Consider the following 22,017-nt stretch of genomic DNA (forward strand, 5'->3'; position numbering starts at 1 on the left):
AAAAACATGGAGTGTTTGTTTGTTTCATTTCTCCGAGGATTCCTTCGTGAACAACGCACAGGTCGACACTGAATTTGTGGAGAGTTTAAAATTAAAAAGCAGTGCTGTTCCTTCAATATTGGATCCAATAGGAATGGCGCAGATGTAAAAGACACAGAAAAACATGTATTCGCGCCATATGCCCGTTTAAAGACATTTCAATTTATTGTGCATTTATTATTTTCATACGCTCTTATCCAAATTTTGTAGTATATTGTATTCAACTTTAATACTTGCCATTTACATCACACAAAGTAGACATGCAAAAGTCAAGTGTATTGAGAAACATACTTTTATCCTGCACAAAATGGTGTACTGTAGTTTCGGATGTATAGTAGGTAATGGTAAAATGAATCTACCAATGGTTTATTTATATTTGTCTCTGGATATTAAACTGGTAGATGGCTTAGTAGTTCCATAGCTTACATCACCTGTTAGCTCATTTATTTTGGTGTGTGTCAATAATAACTGACATTTCCCAAGTTTCCCACCCACTGACTCACATGCTAAAAATATTAAGCAAGATAGGAGATATTTCCCTATATTTTGTAAAATAAACACACTAGGGAAGTAAAAGAAAGGTTTTTGCTCTGTTTCTATACCGAGGAAATCTACATGCTCGCTAAGCATTTGCCACCTTAGTACATCTTACAACAATGCTCCTGGAATATCTGCTAAAGAACTGACATTTAGCCTTTGAAGAGATGAGACAGAAATGAGAAGAATAAGAATCCCGATCACTTCTGCTCTCAATCATTGAATAAAGATCTTTGTAGTGAATTGTCTTTATTTAGTATGTTGGTAATGGTGTTGCAGTCTCTTGAGGTATAAGCTGTACAAAGTTGCTCTTTGACCACGATGTCTGGATTGCTGGGGCGTTAAATGAGATGTCAGTCCCTTCGGATTTGGGCAGGTATAATTGCTTGTAAACCTCAACCTACACCTATTGTTGGTCAATTAGAGCTCACTTTCTTACAGATAAATGGGTATTGATGACTCCAAGTTCCTGTAACTCACGTGGGTATTTGACTTTATAATATAATACATATAATCGTAAATGTGTCCTATGGTGTGACAAAAACAAAATGTAACAACAAAAATGTAGAAAACATAACAATGAAAATAGATCTCTCTTACAGTATGCTCCTTTTTAATTATAAAAATAATATAAATATGAATAATATAAACTAAAGTAATATTTTATTACGTTTTTTACTGGTACTCACCGACCAATGCCTATACATTTTCAAAACCGAGTGAGACTAATAAAAATAGAATAGCTTTACAATTACAAACAACTGCACCCTAAACACTTATGAAAAAATATATTATTTTACGGCTTGTCACAAACTTTCAAAGCAAATTTTACAGTTATGTCACATGAGGTATGGGTGCATTTGTAAGAGTATGAGTGCATGAGCTTACTATCGGGCATCCCTTATTGTATGATCATTATTTTTGTGGTAATTTATTGTGCACAAGTGGAGCGATTCAAAGAGTCATTCATTATATTTTGAACGGGTTGTTAAGGAGAAGTGGAAATAAAATCTTCACATTTACGCATTTGGCAGACGCATCTTGCAGTGCAAAGGCAATGTGAGATCAGTTACAGGAACATTATGAAATTAATTAAAATCAAGCCCCACCAGTTCTCTGATATATTTTTCTGTTTGTCTGTCATTCATTCATTTTTATCTCCCCATTCCCATGCTTCAGCTGTCCTGTTCAGAAATTAAGACTTTCCAAATGCATTTTATGGAATATTTGCATAGGTTTGTATCCAGCTTATGGCTAAAAGCCTTAGAACTCATTTGAGATTTTGATTAAACAAATACATACAGCTACAGGCTTTCAAGCTCAGGAAGAAGAGGCAAAGGTAATAATATGAAATTGCAGAATTTTTTTATTTGAAGAATACTCCAATCATTACAGACAGTGTATATTTTTCAGAGGGATCTCTGCCCTGATGAGGGACTGAAAATCACCTAAAGGTGGTTGGACTGAATAACAACACAACAATGGCTGACTGATGTGAGAGCGGATTTAGCCTCAAGTAAGCATAAGCAACCTGTAAACACACATCTAAAGCGTTCTGCTGACAGAAGGAGCCGGGACAGCTCGGCAACAGATTTAAGTTCTAGTTTTTAGACGTTTTTAGATCATTTTACGAAATTCAGATCAAACATGCATGCCAGAGCTTGTAAATAACATAAGTAATGTTCTGGTAACTGTATAGGGAAAAATCTATGCTATAATTAACTAGAAGCACCTCAAAATAACTGTGACAGTAAACAGATGCTGTGGTTTTGATACAATATTACAGTATGATCGACTGGTCTATTTTCTCAGCAAATCTGCTGACCCATAGGAGAAAACAGCTTATCCCACACCTCCACTTTTATGATGGCCCTGGCCAGAGGACACATGGTGGCCTTGAGGTCCAGGTAACTGCCTTCATGGTTAATACCTGACCCACTGGCCTCCTTCCTCACAAAGCCCTGCTGGTTCTTCTGATAATACATTTCTTTATAAAGTGCCTGATCGCATTCCTTCCCTTTTGGGTAGATGCCCACTGCAAACCAATTCTTATACAAGTTGTAGTCCCAGGGTACAGAGAACATGATGGCCATGGTCTCAATGTAGTCATTTTTTTGTCGCTCAAAGAGGTCGTAGGTCATGACCCCCACGCTGCCGGTGGTCTTGGAGGCCAACTTGCCGAAGGTGCATACTTCGGTTTTTTGGGGGCGCACGGTGGGCTGAGGTGGGTTGGAGATTTCACCGTTCTCCAGATAGACTCTGAAAGATTTATTTTGTATTAGTAATCATGCACAAAAGATGCAGCCTCAATAATAAAACAAATATTTAATCAGTGTGGTACATAATACACTTTTATGTATTACAGCTTTTTTATGTATTGTAGCTTAAAAATACTGAAAGCTGTCGCAAATAGTGGAAGTTTTTGACATATAATGTTTAAATGATTCTGCATTACATAAAATAACAAACCAAGAGTTGAAAAATTTGTTTAGATAAATTGCTTAAAATTAATGCAAATTAAGAAATATTCTGCTTGTCCAATGTAGTTTTATATGTTTGTATATGTTTATAAGTTTGTGGTTTGGATTATGTATGTAATTAATGTCCGTAAATTTTTTTTGTTATTACAAATAGATAGTTAAAAAAAAGCTCTAGCATCCTTCCTGTGGTGCTATTTGGTTTAATATTTAATTATGTAATGCAATGTAATCAATTTAAACATGGTTTAAGCATGTAAAACTGCTCAATACATTTTTGAGGCCACTGAATAATTTGGTTTAACATTGGACAGGTACTTTTGCTGTGTGTCTGGTTGTGCTCTCACTTTGGGTTGAGTAGGCAGTAGTTGTTTGTCATATTGGTGATCTCTATGGTGGCGCTTCTCTTGCTGCTCACATTGGCAGCCGCAGCCTCGGCAGACTCGGCCATGATGATGTGCGATAGTTGTGATTGACAGCTGAAACAGAGTGAGGCGGGAAGCGGAGAACAGAAGTAATACTAAATCTGCACGGTAGAAACAAGTAGAAATGTCAGTTTTGTTTTCCGCAGAGACAATAATATAACTTTTGTTTTTCTATTAGATAAAGTTTGCTATCATAAGTTACCACAGGGCAAAGGACACTCCCAAAAATAGTTCAAAAATATTTGTATTGTTAAATGCTATGCTGATTAAATATGTTGACATTGTGCACGGATAGCGATGTGATATATTGCTTTTAATTCTTAATCTTGACTTTAGTTCTGTTGTCATGGCTTACATGGGCTAAATGTTTACTTTGTTGGGTTGGTTAAAAACCAGAGCACCGACATAAAGCACGGGCTCGTTTTGGCCTTTTTACTTAATCTGAATGCATGAAGATACGTGCGCAGTAATACTGGCGCATGCCTGATGCCGTGACAGTCATGAGATACAAATATTTAATCTTTGCTCATGCATCAGCCATGTCGGGCCAGACCGATGTTTACAAGCGACCGCAGAACATTTCACTGCTGCTGTCAGATTGCCGAAAACATGGAGCAGAATATTCTTTCATAAAGTTAACAAAAGTACAATCCCTCAAAAATGTCATACAGTGACGCGTAAGTTTTTAACCAGACTCTGCATTCCTATAAAAATTCTCAAAATTTAAACTGAATTCATATTGCGAAAATTCTGCACATAATACTTTTCTGTGCTGGTGTATGAGTGTGTGCAAGCAAATCTGTGTGATATAAAAGATGTAAGAGCTGTTATTAATGTTACACTGTTCAGTCTGACCCTCTACACCTACATCACTTCTGCCCCTCCATTACTTCATTACAGCCCTCAATGCTAACAAGTGAACACATAGCAGGTCACAGTAATAACATGTGCAGGGAACACCACATTAAAAAGTCTTGTGCCTGTGGCAGTCTTCAACATTTATAATGCCCTGCTCTAATAGAGGAAGCAGACAGTGTGAAATAGAATTGCTCAAGAGTCCGTAACTGAATAAACTGTCTTGCCGTGATATAATTTTAGCATGGAAATAAAAGCATGCATTGGCATTTAGTTTTGATTATTAAGCTATGATTATTGAGCATATTTCATCACTAAGGGTAATAAAAGCTTACCTCTCTGAAGCTCTGGAAAGTGTGTGGTTCGTTCTTCACACTGAGATGTGCTGCACGGTGAGGGAGTCACTGTGTTTTTACTGTTTCTCTGTCTTCATAATCGTAACAAGAGGAGGACGTACCAATTGCTTAAAATGCATGCTGATTTAAATGAAGTACACACCCTCTTCGGACATACGCACACACTGTAGCATTAACAAGCTATACAAATATTGAAGAAACACATTGCACAATTATGACAGGTGTGGGAAAATATGGTGGAAACGGTTCCACACCCTTTTTAACAGTTGGATAACATGATAGTAAAGTTATAGAAGAAACAAGTTACTACACATGACATGGATTGGGAAAGGATGGTCTTGGTTGGCAACAGTCTGGATTAGTGTTTTGAAAATAGGTCTTAGAAATATCCCTATATTCATTTCATGCTGGCACTTGAACTGGGAAAAGAATTTCCAGACAAGACAAGATTAGATGTTGCATTTGGAATTTTTATTGTCATATTTTTGAGAGAATTTACAGATAAAACACAAACGTATATAATAAATGTATAATGCTTCTTTTTGTCTACAAGAGAATAAAAAAGAATACTAAACAAATTAGATTTTTTTTTTAAAAGGCAACAATTGTTTTATTACCATTACACTCATACTTTTCAGCCCATCTTATCATACAGCTCCATTTTAATAATAGCTTTGCCCACATCTGACATGGTCGCCCTTAATTCAACATTGTGTGCCTTGTGGGCGATTCCAGACCCCGTTGCCTCCTTGCGGGTAAACTGGCTGAAGTCTTTGCCGTCGTACATGTGGTTATACAGGGCCTTATCGCACCCACGGCTGTTCTCGAACAGCCCGACTCCCAAGACATTCTTGTAGCGCTGATAGTCGAAGGGAATTGAGAACAGTATAGCCATGCGTTCAGTGCACATGCGGTTCTGCATGTGGAAGAGATCGTAGGTCAGGATGCCCACGGCACCGGTGGCAGTGTTGTCACTCTTAGTGAATGAGCAGATCTCGGTCTTGGATGAGCGGATTGTGGGCTGTGGAGGATGACAGCTGTACCCACTGGACATGTATACTCTGAAAGGAGTTTAGAGTTGAGATTATTCATTAATGTATTAATAAAATTACAACAAAATGATAGTAAATATTTTACAACATTGTAGGATTACCTGCTATATTCTCCACAAACATTAAATTAATATGAAAACGAAGGATTTAATGACAATTCATGCACAGGCATTGTTTTCTCCTTACTTTGGGTTGATGAGACAGTAGACGCTGCTGATGTTGATGATCTCCACCGTGCAGTTTCTGTTGGTGCTTATAGTTGCTGACACACATTCTGCGTTCTGCATGTTGTCGCTGCTGGAACGATAAGGGACCAACCACAAAGATTACACAAAGAGACTGATAAATGCTTTGAGAATAAGAGAATGCTGACAGCCTATTCAATAGATAGATCTCAATCAAATCAAATGAGGTTAATTTGCCTCTTTGCATTCACACAACAATCCAGCCAAAAGCTCTTTACGTCTGTAACTACCCAGTAAATGTTTGATAGCACTTAGACAGATGAGTGTCTTCTACAGTTCTAGCTCAAGTGCTAAAAGATCTTTAATAAGAACCGTGACAGCATGGCACAATATGGGAAGACACTTGCAAGCTCCATATGGCTCAAAAAACCTAACTGTGATCAAGAAGCATGCACCTCCAGACGGAATCAATGAGACTACAATGCACAATGAAAGGCTTATGCTTAGTTTATGCTAGATCTTTAATTTTGCGTTAAAAGCCAACATGCACACACAAAACGTACTAACACAGATTGGTTAAGAAGTACCTGACAGTCACCTGTTAGTAAAAGAGGCTGCTGCCGAGAGAATTGAGTTTTTACTGCTCCCGTCCCGTTGTAGTCGAACAAAGTGTTGTATGAATGATAGAAACACTCCCTGACACACATGCTGTCATATTACTCAAGCACACACACAAACATCAAGTTTGCAAACACAGGCGTGTCCTCTTCTCCACTCTTCAACACATGTGAGAGTTTGATGGGAATTGACATGGTTAGATACACTAAAAGGACCCATCAATCTTCCTTCTCAATGCTCTGTTGTGAGAATTCATGGGCACCTGACCAATAAAAATGCCAGGAAAACTCCATCATGATGGGGGATTTGTAGTTGAAAAGATTGTGAGACTAATTCTGCAAAAGTACACATTCTGACAAGCAGATAAATGACTCGATGGATAACGAAAACAACATCATAATTTACTGATGAAACATCCTGTCAGTAACAGAACAGATTATAAAATGTGATGAAAGGTGATGATTGGGAATCATGTCACAGGTAAAGCACACTTGATCCTCAGATGTATAATGTAGATTTGTGTGTGGACTACACTACATATTATAAAGCGTGTTGGAACGTGATCTCCTGGCAAACCTCTTAAGAGTGTCAGTTTGTGATTGTACATTTTATGGTCTGATGAAGCGGGCGAGAGGGAAAGTACACCACCACACCCTTGGCTCTGACAGAAGGCTTCTCTGTTCAATGATGTCCTTGTGGGTGGTGTGTGGGTCTCACTGCATGTATGGACATTAACCATTCTTCAACCACATATTTTAACCCATTGAAACACCTAGAGACTTACTCCTTGAGAACTAAAATGTACAAAGAAGGCATTTACAAATTGTCAGACAGGACTTTTTATTTGTCAGAATGTTCAGGGTGTTCTTTCCTCCAATAGGGGGCAGCAAATATACATCTTTTAAACTGATTAAAGAAATTGTTTACCTTAAAATGAAAATTGTTTCATAATTTATTCCCTCATCTGACATCACAGATGTATATGACTCCCCTTCTTCAGTTAAACACAAGCCCATCCCAATATATTAAAATACATTCATAGCAAAGCTCCAAAATGTAAACTCATTGATACATTTTGAAGTAAAAGTTTTAATTATGTTTATAAGAGAAAACAATATTTTAAGCTTGTTTAGCGATCAATACAATGCATATCCGTGTCAACAGAGATCAGCGCTGTAAATTGAGGTATAGCAGCAAATTGTTAACATTGTATCTTATTGGTTTTCGTGTGAGTTTGAATTTACCACTCTTTGTGTCTTTGTATATTGATTGTAACATCTTTTGATGTTAATCATTCTGGAAATAAATATTCATATCAAATGAGCACTTCAGGCACATTTAACCACCTCTGGGGAATTTAAAGTTAAAATCAATACAATCACTCGCTAATTCAGACTTATGTTCCCGCCTGATCACTGCGCTCTGCAATCGCACAACTTGTTGTGGTGCCGTCCCACAAAGGGAAAAATTCACTCTCACTCACTTTCTCCGGATGTGTTCCACAACTCTGGAATGATCTCCATCTTGCTACAAGAACAGCGGATTCTGTAATTGTTTTTAAGAATCGGCTAAAACACATCTCTTATGTCGACATCTGACCCATTAGTACCGTCTTCTACTTATTTTCTACTTTCCTATTCCCCCAAAAAATAAAAGTTCTTAGCTTCATATACTGTGGTAGGCTAACTGAGACCAGCTTTACTGCACCTATGCATTGTTTTTCTTTTGTTGCACAAATTGCTTCTTTTGTTTTTCCCTAATTTGTAAGTCGGTTTGGATAAAAGCGTCTGCTAAATGACTAAATGTATTTTATGAATTTAAATGTAAAGTGTTTAAGTGTATAAAACGTGTCTTGTTGTACAGTATCAATGTAATACTGATTCATATTGTGGTTAAAAGTGTAGGCTAAGGCACTCTATGTATCCTAGAGCTATGGTGCTTGTTTTATATTTATTTATAATATATATTATTATTTATGTCAGTAAATGATGAGAGAATTTTAATTTTTTGATGGCAGCAAACGGTTCTTGGGATTTTGACTACCATTGTAATTTTTCCTACTAGGCAGTCAATGGGGTCCAAGAACTGTTTGGTTACAAGCATTCTTCCAAATATCTTTCTCTGTGTTCAACCGTACAAAGAAATGTATACAGGTTTCGAACAACTAAAGAGTGAGTAATTCATGACAGAATTTTCATTTTTGGGTGAATTGTACATTTAAGTGACTCTTGGAACTCCAGTAGTGTCGCACTGTCTATGTCTAACAAAATGCCCGATGCACACTCTCTCTGCCAGCCAATGTACGTAATTCAACATTGGCTGAATCCTTTTAAAGGAAATCAAAGCTAACCTTATGATTAGATGTATTTCAGTGTTAGTCCACATCCTATTACCTGAGCCAATGCAGGCTCTCTAAATGCATAGAGCTGCCGTGCCTTTGAGAGGCTAAAGATTAATCCCCAGAGCCTTTGGAGCTATTCACAGGTTGGACCTTTCAGATGATGGACTAATAGGTATCGTTCTGAGGTTGTGTGTGTGTGTGCGTGTGTGTGTGTGTGTGTGTGTGGTGGGGGGGGTTATGCAAACAGAAGTGATTACATACACGCAGGCTGCAACTGCACCAATGTGAGGTGTGTGTGAGAGAGGTTGGAGTTGCTGGTTGATTGATTGTTAAGGGGGCCGAGAGGTTCCGGACGCTCACTTTGTGATGAATAGGCTGTCAAATGCCCTCCAACTACCCAAACAAGGCCGTGGTAAAACAGGCATTTAAGTGATTACGCCAAACGTGTAAATATTAAACGTCCATTACAGGGAGATTATATATGCTGCCACTCCACAGATGAGAGGTGGGAGAGGAGAAAAACGGTATGACGAGAGGGACAAATTTAATAGAAAAAAGGACAGGTGCTCGGGCTGCATGTTTGTTGTTTCACGCCTGGTTAATGTTTTTCTGTTTATTCTCCACAAGGACTTGGGCATTAATCACATCTGAGTGCATTTGAGATGAGTTTTGTGTGCATATGTATTACTGACTTGGGGGTTAAGGGGGGGTTCAGCGCTTTAATGCGACCGGGCATGAAACTTGCATCCCCAGATTTAAATGAGTTAAAATAAAAAGAATTTGCAGAGATGTAGAAGGCTGAAAACGTGAATATTTATCTTTTATTATTTTATCATAATGATGATTTGTGTGGTTTGCCCTTTAATATCTTTGCAGTCCAGTAATCGATCAGGTGACATTCGACATGAATACATTTGCGTCCTCCCCATGTAGAGCAAGCAATGCTGCACCTTGCAGGAATTCTTTCAACTCACTTATCAAACAGACAGAAGATTGAGAATATGTGTTCTCCTTGAAGCTACAGAATTGTTCCTGATTTTAACAAACTTCTCAAATTAATTCTTAGTGTAACTACGTCAATGATTCTACTGAGAGCAGAAGAATTGTGACAGTTTTGATGTTCTGTGTAAAATGTGTCATCATTTGAATTTCAAATAGCTAATAAATATAGAAGTAAATAGGCACTGGTTATTAAGGAACATGACGGAGGTAAAGGCTGGCAACATTTATCTGAATAATCCAATTGGAAACATTTATACTAAAAAGGTTATAAATGTGTCAAATAGGCACTGAGAATTATAATGTGAGGTCGCTGTGTGTGAGCGTGATTTCAATATATCTTAATTTTTTATCAGTTCTGTAATAAAATATTTATATCTCTTGTGGAATGTGAAAAAAAAACAAGCGTTAGAAGCGTATCCATTTAATTCTGTAAAATGCAAATTTCTCCTACAAACATTTTTCAGGTTTGTCAGACGTTTTGTATTCTGTCACAACCATTCCTAGGGAAAGAGCATTTCTTTCTTTCTTTCTTTCTACCTTTCTTCCTTCCTTCCTTTCTTTTGTCCATCTCTCTTACCATCTCTTTTGTCTGTGACTTTCATTTCTTTTGTAGATCTTTTATTATGTAAATAACTTGCTTTGGTGGTTCATGTTGATTGTTTATATACTTCAGTTGTCATATATGGGACAAACTGTCTGTCTTTATTTGCCCGTCTTTCATTTTTTTTCTGTGGATCTCTGCCTCCCTCACTCCATTTATCTTTAAAAATGTATTTAGAGCCTATTTTAACAGTTTGTTCTCTCTTCCTCTCTTTCTGTAAGGTTCTGTCATGTTTTAGCTTCTCTTCTTCTGATCCCCCTCAAAATTGGCTCTGTTCTCCTCATTCTTTAAAGGCGAGTGGCTATCATACTATTGTTTCCATCCTATTCGTCTCTTCCTTTTGTTCTTCCGTCAATGTTCCTCCTCCTTGGTTTGTCAGAAAGACAGTTCCTTTGTGTTTCTGTGGCTATTATGCTGTCCTTTACAGGATTTATGGAGTAAACACTGGAACTTATAACACACAGAAAAGTGTCTCTAAGGTGCTGCATGGGGTTTGGTGGTAATTTGAAAAATATTTGGCAGTGTGAGGCAGGGTAAGATCTGATTTGAATACTTGCAATATAAATGTATTGATATGTGTTATCATCATTGCTATTATAGATGGGTTGTATCTTGTGTTTTTATGGCCCTGATGTCACTGAGGCCATTGTTGGAACCCAATTTTCTTTTTTTTGTTAAGGACAATTTTTATATGTAAAAACATATTGATGGTTCCAGTTGTACTGTTTCAATATTGTTGGTCTGCAGCGCTCCTTGACATCAGTTTTGGTGCAAAAATGTACCAAAGTACCAGATTTCTATTGTTTATACATAGTTTAGGCATTTAGATATGAGCAAGGTACCAAATTTTTCTCTGTATGGTACCATTTATGTTGCAGTGTGTGGAACATTTCTTTCATTATCCAAACAATATGAAATGCATTTTTTTGTGATTTTTTTATTGAGAGATGTCAACTTTTATTGTCATCATAGAAGGGTCAAAGAAAAGCAAAGATAATTGTTGTACATGTCACTGTGACAGAAATGTACATTTATAATAAAAATGCAGGTATATGAAGGTTAATAAATGACCAGGAAAGTGTCTGAGTTTTAAATGACTGATAAGATAAGCAATGACAGATATAATAATGATAAAGAACACCGTGAAAGGTAATGGAGAGAGAGAGAGAGAGAGAGAAATAGAGAGAAATCAATATTCTCTTGTCTTGCACTCCAGTCAACTGCATGTATGAGATGTTTTCTCACCTTATATGTTTTCTCATGCCTCTCTCTCTCTTCCTTCCTTCCATCCCTCCCTCTCTTCTCCTTCATAGACACCCTCTCTTCCTTCCTTTATAAGAAATATAATCCCATCGATCAGAAAACCAATGGGAAGCATTGCTCTGTAAACACGCTGCCGTTCAATAGGAGGCCTACGGTCCTCCCGGGAATTCAGGACGGGTGTGTGTGAGCGTGTGATGATTACTGTAAGTCTGTGTGTGCACGTCTAATATATTTGACTTTTGAAATCCAGAGTGGCTTAGAATCAATTATAGAACTTATTGCCTTCCTATGTTGTTTCCCCCATCATCTCCGGCACACGTCCCTCCGATGTCGACCGAGGGCAAGAACACCCACAAGTGCGTGCACGTTGTGTTCGATTCCTCTCACTCCCACCAGTGCAATTAAGCATTGTGCTCGGTGGACGAGAAGATCAAAGGTGTGACGCTTCTCTTTCCACTGCATCAGTGGATGAGCTCGAGTCTGGTTATGGATTTACGTCCACTGTTTCTGCTTAATTTCGCTCTCATCGCAGCGCCCAGGCATTTAGGAGCACACGTCTCTCTGCGGAGCCTGTGGAAGTGTGTGAGAGTGTGTGGTGTGACTGGCCGTGGCCTTAAAGAGAGTGAAGTCCTTTCCTTTACTCAGACTGATCCTAAATCATCAGATGACACTTTTAAAGGCCAACACACAGCTTTTTACTTAGTCTCTGTCACTACAGACTGTCTGTGTGTGTAAGGAAAGAGATAGAGGAACACAAGATTGGCCATCTCTCATTATGTCCGTATACAGTATGTGCAGGACATAGACCGATATTTGTGTAGTTCGACTAAAACACATGGTTCATGTGCGAGAAATGCAGGGGGTGATTGAATTTTAAATCTCCTTGTATAGTCTGCCATGCATAAATGTAAATGCAAATCAGTTAATTTAGTTGTGACAGTGTTGTATGGGCATATGTATGTGTAATGTATTGTGAATACAGGTAATATTGGGAATTTTGTTGTTTCATAAAAGCATAATGTGCGTCCAAAATCGCACACTTATGCACTATTCTATGCCATTTTGTAGTATAAACATTGTGATTAGTGTGTTCACATAGGAAATTCTCAAAAAATAAGTTATCCGGATGATGCGCTTTTTCAACCGAAAATATGAAGCGTGGAACTGTTGACACTTAACGCACTCAACAGATGCAGTTTTGCTTACTTAGCGGAAGGGAGGCGGAGCTATGAGACGCTGCTGGAGCAAAACTCTCCTGCAGAGTGATGACGCTTCAATCTGATGATGACATTTAGTAATGCTGGGCAAAACAGATAAAACTATGTTAAATGTACATTGTACAAATAGATTTTTATTCACATACATTGTGCGGTGCGATTTGACGTCATTTGCGTTCATCTGTGAAACCGCACACACTTCCGCATTAGTATAAAACCTGTTACTATTCCATTTGGGACGATACTAATCTTCATAAATTCAAACACTGATGGTTGAGTGCATAGTGGTCCTGCTCACCCTGGACATCATCTGTTTTCCCCCTTACCTTCTGGGAGAAGCTACAGACTGATAAAAACCAAAACCAACAGACTGAAAAGTTTCTATCCCCAAGCAGTTAGATGCTTAAATACATAATCACTTACACACTCCCAACCAAACTAAAATGTGCAATAAAAACTCCTATAATGGTGCAATAACCCTCCCCTACTATATTACTCTGCTGCACTATACATTTACTTCCACTGTCACTGCACTACCTCAGAGGATTTATGTTTTTATATTATTATGTGTATATATACCTTTGTTTATGTACAGTATGTAGGTCTTGGCTGTTCTGTCATTCAACTGTATATATTTTATTTCCATAACTTCATAAGCAATCATGAAGAGCTTCTAAACTGTGTTTCATTGTTCCCTAAAAGATGATAATAAAGTTCTATTCTATTATAGTGCATAGTTTAAGTGCAAAGTGTACAGTATGTCATTTGGGACCCGACATTAGTTCTTCATGCAGTACCATGTTAAAAAGCTAAAGATAACAGTTTTTCAAACTTTGTCTACATTCAATCACGAGGTAAGTGTTTACAAATTATTATACAATGAAACTTTTTCTCTAAGCTGTGGTTTAGCATTGAACATATTTTAGTAATTCTGAGCTGCAGTGCTTGTCTGGGATACAACGTTCAATTCTGGCAGTCTTTCTAAAAAAAGCGACAAATGCCCAAAAATGAAATTAAACACAATTTCATCTTCAGCCAGTCTCCTTGAGGACCATTTTCCACATCACATCTCCGACTGCTCCCTCAGATTACTGACATGAGTTCAACAAGTCCTAAAACTCCTCTGACAATGTGCAGAAAAGCCTTTGCACTCCACAGCACAATGAGCTGACACACACTTCACCAGGGAAGTTCATCCATTGTCAGTCCAAACACGTACGCACACACACACATGCACGCACACACACACACACAGTCAAACATCTGCTCAAGCACAAATATGTAACGCTAGCGACGTATCAATACAGTCATTTACAGGGTAAATATCTTTGAGCTGGGGTGTTATAGTCAACAACGTTACTATTTTACAATGTGGCTAAGTTGGATTTATATGATAATCACAAGTTACCTAGGAGTAATATTATTTAAATTTGCTCATTAAATCAGATGGGTTAGTGTATCGTTCATATCTGTAGAAAAGATGGTGTGAGATGAGACAGCAAAGTATAATGATAAAGTATGAGTAATAGTAACAGTGAAACTGCCCTTATTATAAAAGAGACATGTAGTTCTACTTGGTAATATTTACTGTAATTTATAATTTTTTGACGGATTAGATTTCATTTTCTGATTTAAAATTTTTTTTTCAATTTTTTTTTTCTGATTCAATTTATTTATATGCGCTTTTTTACATGTGCATTGTTCCAATTCAGCTTTGCCGGAGAAAATAAGATAAACACAGAAGGGTAGAACACAGCACAGTGCATGATGTTTATAGACCAATCAAGATCTTTCTAATAAATAATATCTAATAAATAAATAATTAAATAAATGAATAAATAAATAAATGCAGTTTCCCATTTTTGCAACCATCATTGCCCTGCTGTGGCGAGGAACACAAACTCGAATGATGTATAAATGGAGAAAATAAGTTCGGGAGAAACCAGGCTCAGCCAGGAGGGCCAGATCTCCTCTGACGTGTCATTGCTGCAGCTATGGTGGACTCCCACCAAAAGCCACCGAGCAAACGTCCACCAAGATTAAGGAAACCCCAGAAGTTGCGACCCAGGAAGCCCCACCTGCCGTAACCGTGCAGGTCCAACCCGGTCTCATTCCGCGATAGACACGTGACAACAGAGGAACAACCAGGAAAAAATAACAATGGCAAATGTTCACTTTTTGCCATTTAAAGTACAGTAACTTTTACAGCAGTACAGTAACTTCGCCGTTTCAGAGAACCTTCAGGCTGCACAGCCACATCTAACCTACAGGGTAGCAGCAACAAAACATGTTGAACTTGAATCCACCCCAGCACCCTCCTGAGAAAGCCCCAGGGAGCGGAGGCTGGATTTGTCTAATGGCTGTTTTGTGATTGTTGTATGGATCATTCTGGGGCCCCACAGAGAGAAAACTGTGAGGCACAGAATCACTGTGATACTAAATATTCAAATAGTCTTCAAGCCATCCGCTTACTTTCAACAGCATAAATGGAAATGACCCGGCATTTGCCTTTATGGGTCAATAAAAGTGAATGTATACATACCCTCTTGGCACATATCTTGATGCAATAAAAAGCTGCAGGCGAGAAGAGAATTATGGGAGAGATACACTTGCGCTTTGCTATTTTGAAACAGGAGGCTTTCAGCAGTGAAATGACAAAATTATATGATTTTTCATTTAACAATCTTTCCGTGTGTTGTGAGGCTTTCCGAGTTGAACGTACAGTTTTAGGATGTCCAGATATTATTTAGTCTGAAAACTACATTTTATTAGAGTCAAAGGTATCTCACACGAGAAACCGGCTCACAACAGCAGCAACATCACTGGAGCCAATAAGGAACTTTCCCAACGTTTTGACACCTGTCTGAAATATGAAATCTTGATCCGTATTAAGCGGCGTGGATATTGTCGAACACAGAGACAAATCGTGCTCATCTCCAATGACCCCGGCGAGGAAAATGAAAGTCCACACCCTATCAGTAAATAAATCAATCAAAATTTAATTCAGACCCGCACATGGTGACCTTCACTTCGCCGGTCTTATAAAAACGGCCACGTGAATTTCATTTACGGCCTCCCACTCTCTGTCCTCTAAAAGCAATAAGGAGTAATTGGGGATGGCACTCACTCATACCAAATGATCTTTTTCAGTCTCCTACACCAAGCTGTCACGGAAACACATCCTCTCTCTCTTTCTTCCCTATCTCCTTTTCTCCATCATCTCAATACGCATTTATCCCATTACAGTCACTGTGGAGTCTAATTAACTCTGCATAAGTGAAAATGAGAATTGGTTTCTAGTGGGTGTTGGACGCGTGACAGATCCTCTCAAGTAATCCTCAAGTACTCCGCTTACACACCTTTGGCCTCCACTGTGATTGTTAATCTGTATGTCCCCAATTAAAGGCCACTGGGGGTGTCACAGCGATGTCATCAGGTGTGTTCCCATTAACACTCGAGGGGTCACGTGGTCCGCTGGAGATCTGGCACGGATGCGTTTGTTTTCCCGCATAATGAAGGACAATGGAAATGAGGATCATTTGTTAGCTTCAATAGAGCTGTTTAGTTTGTAGGCCTCAGATTTGGAACGGAATTAGCATTTTCGAGCCACGGGCTCCCTTAGGATGTTGTAATGGGGTTTCAGGATAATTGTTTTCAGTTTGTGTGTAAAATAGAATGAGTGGTCAGCCGTACTTGAAGAGACTTTACTTTTTTGTTCTAGAGTATCTATTTAACACAGTCTTACGGTTGTGTTACTGTACGTTGGACTTCAAAGATCACTGTTTGCACATGACATCACGGCACTGCGCAAAGTCTCAATGGAGGGCAGCCAGTGATTTCTCCATAGGAATTCACAACAAAATCAAAATACCTTTGTTTTGAGTCGTTTTTGACTGTTCAAATCGCTCAAACCATGAAAGGTGTTTTAATTGTGTAACAAAAGTTTGTAAAACCTAATTTCTATTAAACCTTAGTTGGTATAAACACTTTCTACTGTAAAAAGAATAGCACTTAATCCAGGGATAAAAATAGTCTCAGATTAAGATTGTTCTTCATAGAAGTTCATTATAAAGAAATCACATAGTGTGGCTCAAGGCAGCGACAAACCGAGAACAAAAAACTTTTCTGTAATCATGTTTATGTTTGATATCAGTGATAAACAAATGTATTTATTTGGGTTTTCTCAGGTTGTTGTTTTGGTACGTTAAGCTGTTTCCTTATAAAGGACTTCTATGGGAGAAAAACTTTTCATGCAAGATTTTTCACTTTATCCATTTAAGATAGTGTTTATTACAAGTAAGGTTTGACAGAAATTAGGGCTTACCAGGTCACTGTTCATGTTGTTAAACATAGGTACGTTGAGTTTGTGATAGTGAATTCCTATTAAGAAAAATCATCCAGCCTCATAAAGTCATAAGAACCCTGTGATTGGGCTTTGTGTTCTGGGCTCGAGCCGGTTCCGAGCCCGGCGCACTTGCCCTAACCAGGGTAGAGTGCTTCGGGTTCGGATAGACCCGGTGAGCTCGGAGCCCGCTCCTAGCACAGCACACCATATACGCATATCCTTTCATATCCATGCCTTACCAATTCATCCTACATCTTAGATGCTTATCTGCGAGGGTGAACTTGTGAACCGCCATTTTTAAGACAAGATGAGGCTTTAAAAATTAGAAGCGGTTATAACTGGTGTGTTTTAGGTAAATAAAACATGAAAATATGTAGAGGTTTGGATAACAGACATTATTTTAAGCATTTAACCAAAAATCCATTTAAAACACCCATTGACTTTGGAACGATGGAACTGGAGGTGCTAAAATGCTCACTCGCTTCCGGGGTTTGCATACAAAAATACGTCATCTCTGCACCACCTTCTTGGTGCCAGTTTCAGGCATGAGTGTGTGTAATTTGTGTTGTAGATCAAAACCGCACAGACCCTCACTTAAATCTCATAACTCACAAACTGCTATTCTCAAAACCCATTCCTGAGGGAACCTGTGACAAATGACAGTTTTTTTGTTGGCCTACCAATTGACTTCAGGGCATATCTGGTTGTAACACTTCACCAGAGGAGAAACAACGCCACAAGTGAACTGGAGTGTAAAGGGTGGAATTTTTAATGAGTCCAGGTAAATTAAGTAAACATCCAAGGGAACTGAGTAAAAATTCTTAATGATAATCCAAAGGGTTTCACGGGTAAACAGAATCCAACAAATAACATCCATGGAAAAGCTTAATGCACATGTCGACAAAGAGAATCCAAGTAAAGGTATAGACTAAGCAAAATACAACAAGACTGGAAAACTAACAAGACAAAAGGGTGAGTAGATATAAAGTCCATGGGATGGGGTTCAGGTTGAGTGAAATGAAATGAAATAAAAGTCAGGTGCAGGGTGATCAATGATGGCAGAGGGGTGCAGTGCATGATGGGTAATGTAGTCCAGGTGTTAAAAGTCCGGTGATTGAGAACGGATGATGAGGGTTGATGGTTCTGGTGCGGGGGGCGTGGTCGACGAGGACGGAGCTGATGTTACACTGGTTTGCCATATGAGTGATTTAGATTGTCATTCACCCAAGATTCCTAATTTGGATAGGATTCCATTTGTGACACTGGACAACAAAACCAGTTTTATGTGGTAATTTTAACATCATTTAAGCTGAATAAATAAACTTTCCATTATATCCAATATTTGACCGAGTTATAACTATTTGGGCTCTAACTTAATCTTGGCGTAATGCTGTGGCAGGCTCAACACAAGTATTTTTTTCCTAGTTTCAGCCTGACTTCGTTTTTATTTTCACGTCCTGCGCCACATTGTTCAATAGCAAAATTAGGTCAAATTTTACAAATAAATGGATAACAATGTAAAAGATTATAATTGTGTACATAAAGATAAAACATCTGACTTGTCCTTTAGATGGTCTGCTCACACGCTCTAACCTCGCGCACAAGCAGATGCGTTTCCTCTCTCGAGGAGCATAGCATATATTTTGCATAGCACATTGCTCACAAAAATTAGGTTTTGATTAATTTATGGAAGGAAATTTACAAAATATCTTCATGGAACATGACCTTAACTTAAAATCTTAATGATTTTTGACATAAAAGAAAAATGGATAATAATACAATGTTTTGTTGGCTGTTGTCGGAAATATTCCTGTGCTACATAAGACTGGTTATGTTATCCAGGGACACATTTTGAGAAGAATTGCATGCAGAATAATTTACGAACTAAAGCTGTTGATAACAGGCAATGATCAGGAGGCTTGTTTGAATTGCAGTGGATAAATGTAAACAGTAGTGGAACTGTGCTTCCTGTTGGTTATTAGAGGATTATGTTAGTTTCATGGCAGGAGTCAGTGCTCTCAGAAAACAATAATGCAAGGGAACAGATGTGGCCCACTGTGCCTGGCAACACACGAAATGTCAAATGCACTTGAAAGAACCCTAGTGTGCAGGATCAGACGAGCACAAACACACAGATGAAAACAAAGCGTTTAGATCTTTCTCGGCTTCCTCAGTGTTCTCGGTCTGAACGTAATATGCCTCATCCATGTTATTTTTATTTTATGATGTTATTTATGATTTAGTTCTAATTGACTTAGCTTAAGCTTACAGATAACACTGCATGTGCATGCATGTGCTTGTGTCTGTGTGCTCTCTGTGGTGGCCAGTGATTCCCAAACAATTTTTCTTTTCATACCACAACAAAGCCAGAAATGGGTTCAATTTAACTCAAATTGTATTGGATATAATTTAGCAATCCTTTAAAAATCATTTATGATTAAATCATCCAAATTATTATTTAAAAAAAAATCTGTATGTATAAATTGAATAAAAAGGGCCTATTATACACCCGGCAGAACGTTGCATCTCTCATTCTTAAAGGGACTAAGAGACGAGACTCTTATTAGTTTACTGCACGTTATGCCCAAAAAACACTCATTACTCATTAAGAAAATCTGGACAATTTTAGACAATGTGCCCGGGATCACTGACCGTTTTCTCGTCTTTAAACTAGCATAAGTGGATTCGGACACACCCTGAGTGCAGTTGCCCCCTGTTTTTTAGACCACGCGCTTAGATCCCAAAAATAGGGCCCAAACTTATCAACATATTGTGTTGTTGACACAAATTTATACATCATTTTTTGGGGTAACATTTTACAATAAGGTAAGTATTATAAAGTGTAAGTACATCAGTTAACATGACAGCTGTAATATAATATTACAATTATGAGTAATTATAGGTTGCAGTTTCTGTTTATTGGTATAGAAAAACGTCTTGGTTACGGATGTAACCTCAGTTCCCTGATGGAAGGAACGTGACGTTGTGTCGAACCAACAAATGGGGTTTCCCTTGAGAACCTATCAACTTCTGACTAGATTAGAAAAGGCCAATGAAATTGGCGAATTAAATATGCATGCCGGACTCCGCCCCGGATATACGGGTGTAAAAGGGAGATGGCGTGCTGCATTCATTCACCTTTTGAGCTGAGGAACCTGAGAGCCTCTCTCGAGTGCTGCAGTGGGCGGCACGCGTTGTGGCATGAAGGACACGACGTCTCGTTCCCTCCATCAGGGAACTGAGGTTACATGAGTAACCAAGACGTTCCCTTTCTGTCGGTCTCATTACGTTCTGTCGAACCGACAGATGGGGTTCCTCTGGAAATCTCTAGTGAAGCGTTGGTGACTGGCCTAGGCATGTTAGACGTGAGCGGTTGCTCGAAATTGTAACCTTCCAGTGGATAGAGCTTTTGGAAATGTGGGAAGCCCCTGTCACCGGCCATCACAGGCAGTGGCCTTGTTTCTCTAACAGCAAGAAGCCGCCCAGCACCGTAAGGGCCACTGGGGAAGCGATATTCGTGTACATGGAGAATGCTTGTAGGTCCCCTACCCTCTTTATGGAGGCGAGCGCCGCCAGGAGAGCAGTCTTCATCTTGAGGTAAGAAAGAGCAGCATCTGTAAGGGGTCAAAGGTGGACCTCTGGAGGCCCGCCAGGATTACATCAAGGTCCCAAGAGGGTACGGAGCGAGGATGAGGTGGATTCAGTCTTCTCATTAGGAACCTAATGACCAGGTTGTGCTGTCCTAGAGACTTACCATCAACTGGGTTGTGATGAGTGAGTCTCGAGTCTCTCTTGTAGAAAGGACAGCAAGTTTCCGATCAAGCAACTCAGCGGGACGAGAAGAGGCGGCACTTATAGGCATATATCCACTTAGTGGCAGAGGCCCTAGCCTGAGTGATCGTCTCGACCACCGCAGGGCATAGGCCACTCAGGATCTCCTCGTCCCGTCCAGGAGCTGGACATGGAGGTTCCAGGGGTCTGGTCTGGGATGCAATAACGTGCCCTTCCCCTGAGACAGCAGGTCCTTCATCACGGGATGCGGCCAGGGGAGAGTTGTCGTCAAGAGCATTAGCTCCAAGAACCAAGTGCAGTTGGGCCAGTATGGGGCAACTAGTAGCACTTGATGCTCCTCTTCCCTGACCTTACACAGGACCTTGGGGGGAGGAGTACTTCTGCATGTCCCGTGGACAGCTGTGCGCCTCGGTCAGGGAGTACCATAGCGGGCAATGGGTGGTGTCCAGGAGGGCCCTGCGCCTCCAGGGAGGCCTGGATTTGGCACTCTCAGTGAAGCGTCGACTGACGAGAGAGCGTGTCGGCTGTCTGTTTCAGGTCGCCCCGGGATGTGTGTGGCTCGCATGGAGCTGGTCACCTGCTGACTCCACAGGAGGAGATATCGGGCGAGTTGTGTTAGCTGCCGTGAGCGAATGCCACCCTGGAGGTTGCTATATTGCAGTTGTGCTCAACACAGCACATGCTTGTAATCCTGCAAGAGAGGTTGTAGCCTCTTCAGTGCAAGTAGCACAGCCAACAACTCTAGGCAGTTGATATGCCAACACAGGCGGGGGCACGTCCATCGCCCTGACACTGTGTGCCCGTTGCACACGGCACCCCAACCCTGCAGGGAGGCGTCCGTCAGCACCACGACTTGCCTCGTAACCTTCCCCAAGAGGGACCTCTTTACGTAGAATGGTTTTTGAAGACCAG

The 22,017-nt window shown here is 39.5% G+C and overlaps 2 protein-coding genes across 6 annotated transcripts; both read right to left on the reverse strand.

Moving 5' to 3' along the window:
• Positions 1-1,924: 1,924 nt before the first annotated feature.
• apnl (actinoporin-like protein) lies at positions 1,925-4,827 on the reverse strand. Of its 2 annotated transcripts, none has more exons than XM_056753294.1 (3): positions 4,669-4,827; positions 3,401-3,532; positions 1,925-2,835 (listed from the first exon to the last, which is right to left on the reverse strand). In XM_056753294.1, exons 2-3 carry the CDS (start codon positions 3,502-3,504, stop codon positions 2,385-2,387), a joined length of 555 nt encoding a protein of 184 aa, XP_056609272.1. In that variant the 5' UTR covers positions 3,505-3,532; positions 4,669-4,827; the 3' UTR covers positions 1,925-2,384. The 2 variants fall into 2 exon arrangements, with proteins under 2 accessions (XP_056609272.1, XP_056609273.1); XM_056753295.1 differs by having other exon boundaries at positions 3,401-3,579; positions 4,669-4,789.
• A 311-nt stretch (positions 4,828-5,138) lies between these two features.
• LOC130426489 (uncharacterized) lies at positions 5,139-6,711 on the reverse strand. Of its 4 annotated transcripts, none has more exons than XM_056753299.1 (3): positions 6,514-6,711; positions 5,928-6,035; positions 5,139-5,750 (listed from the first exon to the last, which is right to left on the reverse strand). In XM_056753299.1, exons 2-3 carry the CDS (start codon positions 6,026-6,028, stop codon positions 5,324-5,326), a joined length of 528 nt encoding a protein of 175 aa, XP_056609277.1. In that variant the 5' UTR covers positions 6,029-6,035; positions 6,514-6,711; the 3' UTR covers positions 5,139-5,323. The 4 variants fall into 4 exon arrangements, with proteins under 4 accessions (XP_056609277.1, XP_056609276.1, XP_056609275.1 ...); XM_056753298.1 differs by having other exon boundaries at positions 5,928-6,038; XM_056753297.1 differs by having other exon boundaries at positions 6,525-6,710.
• Positions 6,712-22,017: the final 15,306 nt, after the last annotated feature.

The sequence above is a fragment of the Triplophysa dalaica genome, chromosome 7 (assembly GCF_015846415.1).
Source record: "Triplophysa dalaica isolate WHDGS20190420 chromosome 7, ASM1584641v1, whole genome shotgun sequence".
In the NCBI taxonomy this organism is placed as follows: domain Eukaryota; kingdom Metazoa; phylum Chordata; class Actinopteri; order Cypriniformes; family Nemacheilidae; genus Triplophysa; species Triplophysa dalaica.

Coding starts and splice junctions, on each gene's coding strand:
- apnl (XM_056753294.1), bottom strand. CDS start 3,504: ATGGCCGAGTCTGCCGAGGCTGCGGCTGCCAATGTGAGCAGCAAGAGA. Junction 2,836..3,400: donor TACTGCCTACTCAACCCAAA/GTGAGAGCACAA, acceptor TAAATCTTTCAG/AGTCTATCTGGAGAACGGTG.
- LOC130426489 (XM_056753299.1), bottom strand. CDS start 6,028: ATGCAGAACGCAGAATGTGTGTCAGCAACTATAAGCACCAACAGAAAC. Junction 5,751..5,927: donor TACTGTCTCATCAACCCAAA/GTAAGGAGAAAA, acceptor AACTCCTTTCAG/AGTATACATGTCCAGTGGGT.